Genomic DNA, 16274 nt, shown 5'->3' on the forward strand with positions numbered 1-16274 from the left:
AGCCTTAGAAGCCTTAGACATATACGCTGCATCACTGTTTACCAAGGGGAACTCAAATTCTCTCAGAGCATTTCACTAAGAGACCATATCAGGCTTGATTTTAAAGACATACTAGCTGATTATTTGTAGTTGCACCCAGTAGTGCCCCCCAAAATTTAAAATCTCTTCCCTTCCTCCTTGTTGATGTTTTGAAACTCGACTATGAGCTCTATTGAGTTTCAAACCTTATATGGAGGTACTATTGGGTGCAACACAATCAGTGCCAGCACATGTATCAGCATCCTCACTGAAGTCAACAACAATAACGACAAATCACCATGACAACAAAGAAACTCAACAGTCATGGGGTTAAATCTTGTTTTGAAACAGCAGCTGAGATGGCAGGAGGGGGTAGGACCATGCTTGTGTGTGTGTGTGTGTGTGTGTGTGTGTGTGTGTGTGTGTGTGTGTTTGTGTATGTTGGGGGTGATAGGAGGGGGCCAGCATCTGCAACTCGTTGTCCCCTCTTGCCCTTCTCTCACTCTCTTCCCATCCATCTCTTTCTCGTCTTTCCTCCTTCACAACCTTTTCCACCTCATTCTCTTGTGCACCGTGTGTGTGTGTGCGTGTGTGTGTGTGTGTGTGTGTGTGTGTGTGTGTGTGTGTGTGTGTGTGTGCGCGTGCGTGTGTGTGTGCGTGTGTGTGATTAGGTCAGTGATGATAAATGAGGTTGGGACAGCCGCTCTGTATAGCAGTGTCGGAGACAGAAACAGAGAGGACCAGGGTTTCTCTCCAGGCTTCTTCAGACTAACGCTAACCCAGCCAGGGGCACACAGAGCCCAGCTACCAGGCCCCGCTGAGGGGCCCCGTTTACTGCATTGAGACGGTAACAGAATAGCGCTCTCTTTTCTTCATGATGCACATGCTCACATGGTTACAGATAGACAGACACACACACACACACACACACACACACACACACACACACACACACACACACACACACACACACACACACACACACACACACACACACACACACACACACACACACACACACACACACACACACACACACACACACACACACACACACACACACACACACACACACACTCAACAAAAGGCCACCGCAGGGGAAGTTGACTCAGTGCATGTTAAATAGGAGCCACATTGTATCTTCCAAAGCAGTTGCAGGGTGAATTTGATACAGTGGTGTTGAGGCTGATTGGACTTCGGGGACACAAACACACACACGCCTACAGGGTCTGATTGAGATTCCTTAAGATGAACCGTTGACCTATTTTCATTTGTACTGCTCAAGAGTAGACCTGAAAGTTTTGCATTCTTGTTTTACTAAAACTTTTCTTCCCTTTTAACCCATTTTGCACCAACTTTCTTTTCGGTGCACTAAAGTTGTGTATTAGTTTTGAGACCTGAGGGAAGTATGAGGCAAGAGTTGCTGCTTGTTGATGGATGATGAAAGAGACGATCAGTTGTTTCTTGTCCGTGACCAGAATTATCCCACTTCAGACTAACCTGGACTTGCTTAGACAAGACTCTCACCCACCCACTCACTGGGCTCACCCACCCACACTCTCGCTTTCTTTCTTTTTTTATGCATGTGTGTATACACCACACTGTCATTCTAGGTGCATGTTTGGTTGTATGTTTAGTTTGCCAATAAATAAAATGTAAAATTGTACATTTATTTATACAGCTGTTGCCTGTGTTTACAGAGTAAAATGCCATTGCTTCTGTTCCAGGTTTGAGGGTCAGTACGTGTGTTTTGGCACTGATACCCCAAGGAGTCTCACTGCTCAATGCTGCCCACTGTGACCAGTACTGTTCTGATCACCCCCACTCGTCAAACCTTGCAGCCAAGAAGAGCACAAAAACCCTGGGAAATCTCTGAAAAGCCCAGGCCGCTGCACCACGGAGGGAATGCTAAACATGTCACAGCATCGTTCGTATTTGAACTTGCCCACGAGCAGACGATCTGATTGGCTGGACGGCTCAGCAGGTATGGGGAAGCGGACTGACGGCTTTCCAAAACCGTGTCCCTGGAAAAGGTCTAATCTGCATTCTTACGAAATAGGGGTTGCTCTCAGGGAGAAAAAAGAGGGAAGGGAGAGTGAGAGTATATAAAGAGAAGGAGAGAGACAGAAAGCAGAAGGGCTCAGCAATCTGCAGTGTGTACATATCTGCATGTTGCGGGTATTCATATCCACTGATCATTTCATGACGTACAACGCTGTCTTAACTGATTCCTCTCTGTGGTGAGCCGGCCTCTCTGGCAGCCCGCTCCCTTGTATATTTCCACTTCAACAGAACCAGACCGATCCGAATGAAGTCTCACATCCCCATTCAGCCCCCTCACACACACACACACTTCTCCTTACAAACTAAACGAGGGGAGTGTCTCTAAAACAGTGCAGTTTATGAGTTGTTTGTCTCAACAAGCGATTGGGGCAGAGACGAGAAAGCATAAATTATCTACTCTAAAACACAACATTAAATGTTTGGTCTAGTATAAACTTGCAAACACAAAAAAATCTGTGTAAGGAAACGGTCTGATGTTGTGTAAAAGATTATATGTTAACGGAAACACAAATTAGATTGACTCCTCAGAAACACATTTCTATGCTCAGAGTTGGCATACTTCTCTGTAAGCTATTTGTAGTTGTCCCTTCTGTGTTGATCTGAAAGCATAAGAGTTTTGAGCATTATTTGCATAATTTCAATATGCCTACAAAACTGAGAAAAAAGAGAAAAACTCTTTTGTAATCAGTCAAAAGTTAGAGCTGGTGTGGGGTACTAGACCTTATTGCTATGACACGGAGGCACTGCTGCATCCTTTAAAGTCTAGCTGCTCAAAAGAGCTTCAGTTTAACGTTTCCACAGGCGCTGCCAAGGCCCCGACACTGACACCTCACTACAGCACGGATACACTCACAAAAGGAGTCTAAACAGTCCAACCGTCACAAAGAGAGTTCCCACGTTCATAGAGGGCAACGGCAGGCGCTCGTGCAAACATTTATCAAACCTCTAGGTGGACATGCTCGCTCACTCAGCTGCAGACACTTCACACCCATCAATCATGTTCTTTAAGCCCAACTCAACTTTATACACTCTTCAATTACAGGTTAAACTGGAGAATCAAGCAGCAAAGTAATGAAATATATAATCACTGTTAGCTGCAATATTGAGGCAAAACACAGAGTGACAAAATAATCACTGTTTGTTGTCCTGAATGTGAAAAATGCTTTGGTGAAATCACATGATGTTGGCAGTGATTGAATGCAACCGCGTCTCTACACAGTTCCTCCTCTATGCTTGGCCTCGCTTCAAGCCGCCACTATATCCCACCGACTACCCTTAAACCCCTCGAGCTTAACTCAACTGAGATGTTAACAAAGAATTGATTCTTTGACGTGCAATAATGGCGTCAATAGCGCTCAGAGGGGCTTGTGCTCTTGATTCAATAACGGTGGTGAATGTTCCAGTGAAAGCGGTTATACTGAACCATTTCATGATTTCACAGCATGAAGGTCAGAAACAAATATTTAGATATTCTTTGTTTCTTATCTTAAGCAGAATGACATGGCACTTCTTTGTTTTTGGGGAAATGACTTGCAGTTTGCTAAAATTGTGTAGCTGGGTGATACTTTCACACTGCAGATCATTAACATATAAGGATTTTAGCTGATCGATAGAAAAATCAATAATTTATCAAGCATAAATGCCAAATATTTGCTCGTCCTGTCACAAATGCGGGATTTGCTGCTTTTCTCTCTTATACACTCACCGGCCACTTTATTAAGCACACCTGTTCAATTGCTTGTTAACACAAATAGCTAATCAGCCAATCACATGGCAGCAACTCAATGCATTTAGGCATCTAGACGTGGTGAAGAGGACTTGCTGAAGTTCAAACCGAGCATCAGAATGGGGAAGAAAGGGGATTTAAGTGACTTTGAAGGTGGCATGGTTGTTGGTGCCAGACGGGCTGGTCTGAGTATTTCAAAAACTGCTGATCTACTGGGATTTTCACGCACAACCATCTCTAGGGTTTACAGAGAATGGTCCGAAAAAGAGAAAATATCCAGTGAGCGGTAGTTGTCTGGATGGAAATGCCTTGTTGATGTCAGAGGTCAGAGGAGAATGGGCAGGGTGGTTCGAGATGATAGAAAGGCAACAGTAACTCAAATAACCACTCGGTACAACCAAGGTATGCAGAATACCATCTCTGATCGCACAACACGTCCAACCTTGAAGCAGATGGGCTACAGCAGCAGAAGACCACCCGGTACTAGCAAGGTGTACCTAATAAAGTGGCCGGTGAGTGTATATCATGTTTTGGACTGTTGGTTGGACAAAACAAGCATGAAGATGTCACTTTTGGCACTGAGAAACTGTATTTTTTCACTGCTTTATAATCAACAGTTTAATTGATAATGACAATTGTTAGCTGCAGCCCTAAATGAATTACAGATTTACAGTAAATGGTGACAAAGACACATAAAGCTTGTATGTAAAGTATATTAAGCCTGTTATCACATGACAGCTACACAGCAGTAAATCAACTACAGTGGAAAACAAAACTAACTAGTGTTGGATGTCAGCATAGTGGAAATAAAGTGGTGGTTGGGAGAAAAAAAACTATAATTGCTTCAGTATGCAATGGTTGATTGTAATAGATGATCGTTATTATTAGCAAAGGCTGGAAAACAGAGCAGACACTTCCATGCACTGACTTTAAGGTAAATGCTTTGATTAACTGTACAGGGGATCAACAGAATAATGACATGGAGAAGGACTAACTCAGTCTATTACGCAAGCAACATGAGACAAATAAAGCTCCATAGAGGGAAATCATCTGTGCCCAAATTTCAGTTTCAAAATAAACTGCATAAATATCTATATAGAGTACTTCAGGAATGAGTCCTAAAACCTGGAAATGAGTTAGCATTTTAGCACTTCCGGTTCCCTTGTTTTGGAAGTCAATGGGTTTTTTTAATGGGTTTTTAGTTAGATGCCTGAAATAAGGTCTGTGGTTAACACAAGCTTTAGAGATTTTAACATTTTGTTCTATGACATAAAGTGCATTCACCCTCGTGAATTTTGAAGCTTTTAAGTGTCTTAAAAAAAGCGGTTGCTAACAAGTGGCTAAATGAGACTACTAAACGTCATCACGCCGACACGCCCACTTTTACAGCCTCGTTGTGTATACTCGAGCTCATGCGACCGTGGTGTAATTCGTTATAGCCTAATGTTGGTGTTTTACTTCTGGCGATTGCATTCACGCCTCAAAAATCACAAGAGTGGTGTCTATTTGTGAAGATTATTTTACGGAACAAAACGTGTCAGTATCATAAACGTTTGTTTGCCACAGAGTTTATTTTCTGCAATAATCTAAAACCCAATGGAAAAATCCCATTGGCTTTTTGTCGAGGGAACCAGGGCAATGCTAACATCCTGGTTGGCCAACAAAAATACATCATCCCTGCACCACTCTATTTTAGGGACAACATCTAAAACTACTGATACATACACAGAAGCAAATGCTAACTAAATCGACAAACAAGAGCAGTTGACACAAACAGATCAAACCAACAAGGTTATGAGGTCATTTTGTTGAGCCCAGTAGGAGACTGGAGTGTACAGCATACTTTTATTTATTAATATAGTGCAAGAATTTTAGCAATCCTCATCTTTAAAAGGCGTGTTTAGTTTGAACATCACAGACCACACAGGCATTTCAACATCAAGAGTATACATCATGTGTTGTGTCACAACTTTTAACTGACTCAACTACTGAACATAAGGCTGCAATGTGCAATGGAAACATGAACTTTGGAACTGTACACTAATATAGTCGGTCAAACTATAACTTTTCTGCAGCATTAAAATATTACCCTCAACTCTGTTGAGTCTTTTGGACTGAATGAGAAACTGAACCTCTCGTTTTCTGTGTCCCGTACTATTTACACGATTCACTTACTAGTAAATTATCGTTATTTTTATTTGACATATGTCTGAAATACTTTCATTTGCAATTTTACAGTACAATTAGCCCCATTTGTGACCTTGGCACTCCATATGTGACTTCTCAGCGCAAACCTCAGGGCCGGAAATACAAACCTTATTTGTTCACCGGTTATCTGGCAGCGTTTTTCATCTTCAAGGTATTTTCAAGGTGATCTCACAGGTGTTTGATGTCTAAATTATTTGGTTTACCACCTGTATGCATACATAATACAGGGTCAAGTGATGAAGACGTTAGAGGTAAGAGGTTGGAATAGTTAGAATAAAGCTTTCTAGCACCAGTTTTGCTCCTCTTGTGGTCTGGTGTTTTACCAGATTGGAGCCATTTCAAGCAGCTCCACCCATGTCTAGATGGGTACCACATCAAACCTTAGCTTGTGGTGTGGTCAGAGTACCATGAATAGACCCTGAAGTGGCCTGCAGCATGCTGCTACATGTAAGCTGTGTTTGGCCTGTAAGAAACAGCATATTCCACTCTTCAATATGTTTCTGAGTGGTATGATTACAGTAAGGCCTTTGTATACTGTACATGTGTGTGTGTATGAAATGAATGACACATGTGCATGACGCAGTGACTTAAACTCAGTAATGCCAGCTTTTCCCAGACTTGTACACAATGCCACCCAGCCTGACCAAATATAGCAGAGGAATAAAGAGGTGCAACCCATAACTAAGAGATAAACAATGGCTCAGCAGAGAGAACGGCCAGCTACTCCTCTGCACTTCCTGCACAACAATACAATACTTTGCTATATCCACACCCCTCAAAGCCCTGAGCTAACAGCAGAGAGTACTGACATTACTTCCCGTGTCGTAGCTGCTTCCTGTTAAAAAGGGTTCCGGATGATAGGAACTTCCTGTCTGAAGTTGTGAGACTGAGTAGCATGGAGGAGGCTGGCGACTATATATTACCTCACTGGCTGGTCTGTCGATGATGTTCTCTATGCCGACTAAATCAATAACATCAATCTTTTTATCAAAAGCGTTTTATGTTTATGTATGAGAAAGAAACCTTGGTGAAATAGCTTTTTTCACTTATGTTGGTATCATTGCATCATTGCATTTTTTATCTTTGGTGGTGGACCTGAAAGTGTGAGTCAAGCTTTTATCCTTAAACTATTAAACTGATAATACACTACTTTCTGAGGATGAAATGAATGCTATGCTGCTCAATCTTTTCAGGCCTGTAACCACATTATTAAGTACCTCTTAACCCTTTGAACTCTACAGTAGAATTGGTCCGCCAGTGCCTACATTGGTATTTCTGCTTATTGTGTGTATCTGTGCTTATCTTCAAATTCTTCATATCCCCAAATCTGTACAACCTAAGCTAAAAGGTAATAGAAGTCAATAAAACATAACAATCGACAAAAGTATTGAAATTGTGTCATAAGTACAAACAAAACAAAAAATCTGACATGTTTTTTCATTAAATGTTATTAAACAAACATACAACATACATACAACAAACATACTGATCCAAAAGATTTCTTAATGCAGAAACATGAACAAAATATTTCTTAACACTCCATAATGTATTTCAACTATGCAAGTTTTTTAGTTTTTGAGATATGCTCATTTTAATGAGCAGAACAAGTACAAAAGCGTTTTGATAGTTTTGTTACATTCCGCACTTAACGTAACGTAATGATGTCATCATGAGCGTACAACGTCGAAGACAGAAGCCTTAGCTTTCTGCAGCTTTTTACAGCGATTTAAACAGGATCATGTAAACAGGGATGTCGTGCAGGGAAATCTGGCCCCACCGCGCGTTGTCACTGCGTTTTGTGCCACGTTTTGTACCACGTTTTGTGCCACGTTTTGACCAATCACAACAGACAGAAAAATAAGCATAATAGGTCTTTTTTAACTTCACCAATTACACCAACTCGCCAAATTGTATCTTTAAGGAGCATGGATGGATCTCCATGTGGATTATTAAATCTAGAATTTTTCAAATCTATTTGTTAAAAAACATATCAAGGAAATATTCATTTAACAGTTTTCTGATAAATACACTGGGACAAGAGAAACTTGATCCATACTTCTCTATGATTAACATATAACTCCAACATATTCCCTGCAACGTGTCAGCCAACCCTCTGCAACGGAGGAGGGGCCCTGTCCCTGTGCTGTTGACATTTAGAGTAAATAGGCTTCAAAGCCTGGCAAAAGAAAATCGAGACACCAAAAGAACCACGTAACAGAGGATCAACCAGTTGGACCAGTTCACAAGTGACACACTCATTCAGAGCTGGTGAGCTGTCTTGCAGGCACAAGTCTTATTTGTTCAAACGAACAAACAAAAAGTATTTAGGACAATCTCTCCTTTACCTGCATTATTTTCAAGACAAAGGAGGGAAAATTATAGAATAGAATATAGAATAGAAAGAAGTTGTACAATGAACTGAAGTAGGACAGCGGCTTTCCCACATGGTTTCAGGTTGGGGTCATTCAATCTGCCAGCAACACAGCACGTAGCCAGTCTAGCACCATAAACAATGATCTCATCTCCTCAAAATGTGTGACCCGGGTCTGAAGACCTCCCCTATAGCTTGAGGACATGCGCACACACACACACACGCACACATTTTCCAACACTGTAACCGGATCACCGTTCAGGACAAAAGAAGAAGCAAATGAAACCCTTTTGACAAAGCAGAAATTCCTTAATTTTGATATACGTATCTATAAATAGCACTCTAGACTCCATATATAAAGGGCCTTGACTGGAACCTGTCAGGAAGGAACCACAAGAGGTGGACTATTTGTGTGGAGAGAAACTGCAGGGAACATCATTTCAGAGGAGCTATTGCTTCCTCTGTAAAGTGACTTTTGTTTCATGTCAGCCATCTTATGAGCATGCTGCTAAAGCTGGCGGGTGTTGTTGTCAAAACAGAGTCTTTTCACATAAACTAACTAGGAGGTCTTAGCACGTAATAGTGTGGAAAAACGTTTACTGCAACCGCCTCCGCTTATGCTTTAACTGTTTAGAGTAAAATGCCAATTTAGATGCAAAAATACTGCCAGGGTGGGAATGTACAGCTGTTTACTGACTGGTCCTCCCTGACCTGGATCCTCCAGCGATCAGACCAGCAAGGACCGAACCCGTCTGCCCCTGCAACCACAGCTCTGGACCGGGCTAACACATACTCTGCTTTCTCAAAATGAACGGCAGAGTGGCAGTGTGTCTGCCAAAAGGGACCAGAACTCTGCTGATGGAGGGGAAAATCTCTTCATCCCCCTGCTCCCCCCTTTCTCAATCAACCGCCTGGAACCAAAGACTGACAGACTGACGCACATCAAGGGACCAACGCCGCACTTATTCAAATGCATCTGAAAGCAGAAGCAGTTCTATGAGTGAAGGCTCCAGTACTGAGTCAGAGGGTCTGGAGACGCCAGTGACAGATGACGGATAGATACACGGTGCCTGTAAGTTACTGTGGCTGCCCACCCTGTAAGCCAATAGCTTGTGGCCAATTCTCTCTTTTCTCTTTTATTTTGTTCTGCTCCATACTGTTGTGTGTTCCAATGAGCTTACTTTCACAGATCAGGGAGTTTTGCTTTTCAGCACCGTTTGGTACTTTGAATAAACCGCATTCCACATACAGCTTTTCTGGCTAAGAGGTCTATTTTTAGCCACATTACTGCGAAATAAAACAGAAAAATCTGTGGAGGAGATTTACTTCCAGACCGGGACTGTAAGTAATTAGCTCCCCACACCAAGGAGGACTATTAAACTGAAGCTCAGAGCTGGGATTTCTGCTTTTTGTCTACATGGTGTTCAGAGATATGGGTCTTCCCAGCCTGATATTTACTCTTCAGCCTCAGGCAGAACTTCATTTGATCTTTTTTTCCATCTCTAGTCCTTCCATATGAAATCACCAACATACATCCAGATTACATCGCTGACAGGAAGAACTCAAACATAACATGACCTAGGGTCACACACTTTCATGCCACCCAGTACACCACACACATCATCACAAGCACACAACATTATGGTTAATCCAGCATAACTGCAGGGCAGTGTAATAGTCCACAGTGTTGAAAATATACATCATAGAGTTAAAACTTCCAGTGACTGAGGTCTACACTGCAGGGCACAATGTGAGACAACACTCAACACTCAACACTCTTTGCTTATGAAAGAGCTTCAGAGTGGGAGTGATGTGGATGCTGAAAATGACTTCACAATAATAACCCTGCTTGAGGTCTGACCAGAGGTAAATTCTTCCATATGTGAAAGTAGAGGAGACCCCGGTCGTTTCTCATTACAGCAATGAAAAATACACAAAATGAAGTCAACTCTGTTCTTTGCCACGTAGCTCAGGGATTTAACTAATAACTTATCTTTCATGATGCAACCATTTTTTTTGTTAAACAATGTAAAAGCTAACAGATGTCTACTTGTCTGCATGTATTTGTATGGGCCTCTTTTGTAACCAAACAAAGAGAGCTGTAGTTTTCAATGGGCCTTGGGTATTTAACTGTCTGCAGCATAAAGATACCCTCAGCAGCCTTACAGACAGAAGCCTTTGCTCACTGGTGACGCCCCATGCAGTGTCTGTTTCTAAATGCATACTCACTTCACAGTTGACTGAAAAAAACACACATTCAAGTCAAACTGCTGACAGGACAGGGCAAATAAAAATGAGTAAATAAGTATAACAATTTGAAAATATTTTGAATGCAAATACATGCAACAGGAAAGATGTGTATTCTGGTGGTGTGTTTCATCTGATTAGCACTGCCTTTTCCTGTGTACCAGTGAGGCAGTTGCTCACTGGAGTTAATCAGACGACCAAGCGAGGGAGACGCTCTGTCTGTTCAGAGTCCATATGACTCAGCTGAACAGACTGTTGGTCAGTCTGTCTGTCCGGAGTCAGGCCTGAACGTTGTGAACCATAATTATCAACCAGCTGGCCTTACACAAATATTCAACACTGCTGTGATTAAAAAAAAATTGTATCATGTAAAACTCATTAATTGAGTTTTCATGATTTATTGGTAGATATTCTCCCACTAGCTATCAAAATCAGGAACTTACAAGCTTTCTGTATCAGTTTGGCTGTAGTTTTGCTTTGTTCTGTCTCGTCAGCGGTTGCAGAGAGCAAGTCAGTACAAGCATTTCATTTCTCAGAGAGCAGAAAGCAGGAAGAGGAGCAGTCACCTGACTGAAACGGCAACAAAGAGACACCAGCTTTTGGTCAACAGCAACTCCAAATTCATGTTGTCCATAATCTAATGGTGAAAAACCCCTGAAGTTACGCAATCAGTTACCCAAAGATTGCATTTCAAACCTGGTCAGAAATATCAACTCAGAAGTAGGAAGTGATAGAAAGAAAACAGCACTATCTTGTCTAGATTCCCACAGCACTTTCAAAAGACAAGGGGCCACATGATGGGTTAGTAAAGCAACTTCCCATCCTCTTTTTCATTTCTTCTTTCTGAGTAGACCATAGTCTTTATGTTAAAGTCTTTTACGCTGCACACAGACTACCATATGCTCCATTAAATCAGCCCACGCACGGAAGTGCAATGGAGTCACAGCCTGAAAATACATTTACTCGGCACTGCATGGGATCTGATACTTTCAGGGGATGTTTTATCATTCATAGCCATTGAACTGGAGATAATCATTGTCCCATAAAATCATCTCAAAATATAACTCAAGTGTATTTTACATCCTCTGCCTGTGTGTGTGTACTTTCGCACACTTTAGCAACAAGATGAGTCAGCTTTGAGGAAGTAATGTCATTGTTGGATATGACTTAATCAAAATAGCAAAGTATTTCACACCCGACTGAAGCCAACGCAGAAAAGAAATGTGTGAATTACGATAACAGATCATTTGTGAGATGAGATGATTTCATGTGACTGATGAGACAGGGGAGAAGCTAATGGGGATCTAACAGACTCACCTGTTTCACTAACACATTCTTTCATTCTTTCGTTTGTTGTGACTTATACAAGACAGACACTGGCTTTAATATTAAAGACTTTATCCCATCTCTCATCTCTTCACAAGCATTAACCTGCTTCCCCATCCAGAGCAGGTCACTACTCTTTGTCTAAGAGCAACAGTGGGTTACACTAGTTTAGCAATTACCTCAAAGTTTTTGAATAAAAAAAACACAACATGAGGAGGTTCGGTAGCACTTTATAATAACCATCATTAATAAATGGTCAATTGACGGTTATCAAATAATGAAATGATAATGCTTCATAATAATCATTAATGCTATTATTTGTTATTTTAACAGTTTATTGTTGTCCACATTATAACATTTGATATACTATATTAAGTATTTGTTAATGATTACCAAATGATTTGTAAACCTTTAAGAAATAATTTGTAAAACATCTATAAACATTACATAGAAAGATGGACTGGATATTTGAAATACTTTGTTAATGGTTAATAACTGGTTTGTAAAGCGTCTAAAAATATTATTTGGATGGCTATTATAAAGTTGCAACTGATGATTATAATACCTTGTTAAATGGTTAATAAATACTTTGTAGAGCATCTATAAACATTATTTAGATATATAATACTTTGTCAAAGGTTAATAATTGGTTTCTGGTCCATCTGTCTATGTAATGTTTATATATGTTTCACAAACAATTTCTTAGGTTTACAAATCAATTGTTAATTAACAAATATTTGTATAAATATAATATATAAAATGTTATAATGTGTGCAACAGTAAACTGTTATTAACAGTTTACTAATGTAATCAGAATGTAATTCTTATCAGCTATGACACAATATATAATTTATAAACTAATCTCATATTAGAAAAACTAATGATAAAAATAAAATAAATTATAGCATTACTAATCATTTGTAAACATTATTCATTATCATTCCATTGTTTGTTAACTGCAAAATAACAATTAACTCAGTTCCTATTAAATATCAATTTACCATTTATTATTGATGGTTATTATAAAGTGTTACCGGAGGGGGTCAGTCAAAGTGACTGGTGGAGTAGACACAAGCCAAAACACTGCTGTCACACATGTTAACTTCTTACCTCCAGTACCGGTCCAGCTCCCAGTATGGTCCTCTCCACCCCGCTGGCGTAGCCCTTCTGGCTGAGCGCAGTCAGACAGTGGATCAGGAAGTTGGTACTCTGGGTCTTGCCTGAGCCACTTTCCCCAGAGATGACGATGCACTGGTTGACCCTCTTCCTGAGCATAGCGTAGTAGGCCACATCTGCGATGGCAAAAATATGAGGCTCCAGTTTACCCAGCTGGTGGTTCTCGTACATCTTGACGTACTTAGGGTTGTAGATGGGCAGGAACTTGAAGGGGTTGATTGCGATGAGGATGCTGCCTGCATAGGTGTAGATCTTTTTCTTGTAAAAGCGCGTGCGCAGGTTATTTAATATGCTGTCCTCATTGAGGACGGGGAGGTTGCAGAGGTCTGCAAAGTCGTCCTGTGGAGGTGGAAGGAAGCCCCTGGCGGCTAGCTGCGCCTCCTGCTCCTTAGTCACAGATGGGAGGTGGACATAATGGATAGTGCCATCATGATTCCTCTCCTGGAAAAGAAAAGAGCTTAAATTAGCTTAACCATTTACTGCTGTCAAAATAGTTATGTGAAATGATATTGAGGAACATTTCGCATATGGCTAATTTAACTGCCTTTTTGGTTATATCTTTCCATCGTTAGTGTGTAATTTTGTTATTTAGGTTGACTACTTGTTTTTGTTTCTCACAGAAAATGGCAACAAAGAGGAAGAGCGAGCAGAAGGAAGCAGGATGCAATAGTAGTCAGACAGTGGGAGGACATTCCTCAGCGGTCCACATCCACTGACTGCAAAGTGAACTGTGTGCTGTCAACTCTACCTGTAGTAAGAAGTAAAAGCCGAGGCTCCGAGGGTGTTGCTCCTGGGCTTTCCGAGGCCACAGCAGAAACCTCTGTGCTGGCAGGTCTCCGGCCTCTAGCACCCACTCTTCCCCGCCACATTCCTTCACCTCTGCCAACACGTACATGCGGCCAGGGTCCAGCCCAAGCGCCGTGGCAGCGTCCGAGATCACGGAGGCTGCTGTTGCATCCTTTTGCACTCTGATGAGTAGAAAAAAGGTAAGTTTGGTCAATGCTGGGTTACAGTTATTCCTCTACCTTAACTACTTCAACAACATCATAGCTAAACATAAACTGCTGATGCTTAATTTTCTCACCTAAGGTTGCAGCAGGTGGAGGACTGGGCAGCCAACCGTGGGTAGATCTGGAGCATGTATGAGCGGCCATCTTGGTCGTTTGGGCTAGCTGGCCCGCCTCCCCCCCCTCCTCCACCTGCGTTCGTTGCCATGGTGGCAGCGCCATCTCTGACACTCATCCTGGGCCAGGGGGAGTGGCCTCAGCATGCCGCACCCACTGCTTCCCTCTCACCACGCAGCACCTGAAAATGACAGGTTGATTGATCAGCGACAATTATTTCCACTTTTATGCATCCACACTGACAATAGTGCCAAATATTTCCTCATATTGACAGAGGCCATGAGAAAAGGAGGCTGTCCGAGGTTACAGCAGAAACATATCTAGTTATAACATGTGGGATGAAAGAGAGAGGACTGACTATCAAGCCAACAAATAGCTATTCTATTCCAATAAAGACTCAGCACTGGCCAGTAGAAACAGACAGTGAACGGATTCCAATATAAAGCACTGCAGCTTTCTAAAAGCCTAAACAATGCATCATTGCAGCTCCGAGCAAGAATTTTAAAATGCAAACAAAATAGTTGATTTTCAAACAAAGTCTCAAACCACAGGGGAAGCTCATCCTTGGTATTTGACCCTCTGAATTTTACCTTCTGGACATAATGTAACTCAGAGGTGTGTCTTAGATTAGCCGAGACAAGAGGCCCATACAAGAAATATAACAGTTTGATAGGATACAGGCCTTATAAATTAGCACCAGATCTCTTGTGAGGCCTGTGTCCTATCAAGTTATTTACTTGCCTAAAGCTCTTTCTTTGTAATCAGCTGTTTATGATAAAAAGATGTTCAAACTCTGTAGACTACAGTGAGCAAAGTACCCAAAGCTAAATAATATTCCCTTACCAAACGTTTACCAATCACCACTGAAATGTTTCAGAAATATAAGAAGAGAAATCACAAACTGTATGGTGAGAAACCCTGTTGATGCTGTCCTCATGTTGTGAAACAGCTAAGTGTGATAAGTGTAAGTGTAAGATAAGTGTGAAGTGATATTGACAAAACACACTGAAAGGCAAACTTCAACATATTTAGATTTTATGATATTTATGAAACTAATAGTTTAATGGAGTGGATGCAACTACTATAGTTTCCAGTTTGTGGTTTTCCTCGCATCTAAAAATACAGTTCAGTCATCAGAGTAGGTCAAACGAAAATGATCCATTTAAACAAAATAAAGAGAAGAATATTCCTATTTCTCTAAAAGTACTGTCTGGGTACAGGGCTCAGACATGTGCATCAGTGGCGACTCAAATTTAACAACACTGCAGTGCGTTGATATCACATCACAAGTTTGCCACTGAAACTTTACTGTACGTTACAGCTGCAGATGATGCATAGAAATTGAACCCTTCCGCTTGACGATAGTAACCAAGACACAAACACAGTAAACATTTCAACCACAAATGGTGTAATGACTGCACGTCATTCACTCTCACAGACACCTACAGCGGTGTATGACGTAGAACTGGTTGGCAGCAGGATGAAGTGTTTAGCAACTTTTCACCACAACAACTCATCTCTCAATCCATAGATAACTCAATTTTCTCTACCTGGAAAGGTTCCAACACAAAAGGACTTACAACATCACAGAGCACTGAGCAGACCATGAACTGAGAACAAAGTAGAGGTTTGTTCAGTCATTACTATGGATATCACTGATTTCCTGAGTGAGATGAAGCTGCCTTGAAGATGTACCAGGCTCTTTTATGAACTAAACCACTACAAACTAAAAGGGGCAGGTCAAACCTCTTACTGATGAATCATCACATGACTGGGTTCCATTCCATTAAACTCACTGGAGTCAACGAGGTCGGGCACCAATTCTTTGAAAAACCCTTTCATGTAACTGCAAAACTGTTTATAGGAAGAGTTTGGCCACAGAGGGCTGTGGTGACGGTGTATTAATCAGTAAAATCAGCTCAGAAGGTTTTTAGTTGGAATGAAAAGGTGCATACTTTCAGCCCACCTCAACATGTGACCTTTTCCACTGTAAGGTATGAGCAGTCATTACCAG

General features: G+C 41.3%; 1 protein-coding gene across 9 annotated transcripts in view; it reads right to left on the reverse strand.

The window, feature by feature from the left end:
• Positions 1-16274, reverse strand: part of LOC119489125 (unconventional myosin-IXb) — a 70562-nt gene that overhangs the window by 32169 nt on the left and 22119 nt on the right. For all 9 annotated transcript variants that reach the window (XR_005207097.1, XM_037771321.1, XM_037771326.1 and 6 more), the window contains exons 2-4: positions 14221-14441; positions 13885-14104; positions 13071-13577 (exon numbers count right to left, since the gene is read on the reverse strand). Coding sequence is in view for 8 of the 9 variants with exons in the window: in XM_037771321.1 (XP_037627249.1) it covers positions 13071-13577; positions 13885-14104; positions 14221-14378 (885 nt within the window). In the remaining variant the exon portion in view is untranslated. The remainder of the gene's footprint in view (positions 1-13070; positions 13578-13884; positions 14105-14220; positions 14442-16274) is intronic.

The sequence above is a fragment of the Sebastes umbrosus genome, chromosome 5 (genome assembly GCF_015220745.1).
Source record: "Sebastes umbrosus isolate fSebUmb1 chromosome 5, fSebUmb1.pri, whole genome shotgun sequence".
Classification (NCBI taxonomy): domain Eukaryota; kingdom Metazoa; phylum Chordata; class Actinopteri; order Perciformes; family Sebastidae; genus Sebastes; species Sebastes umbrosus.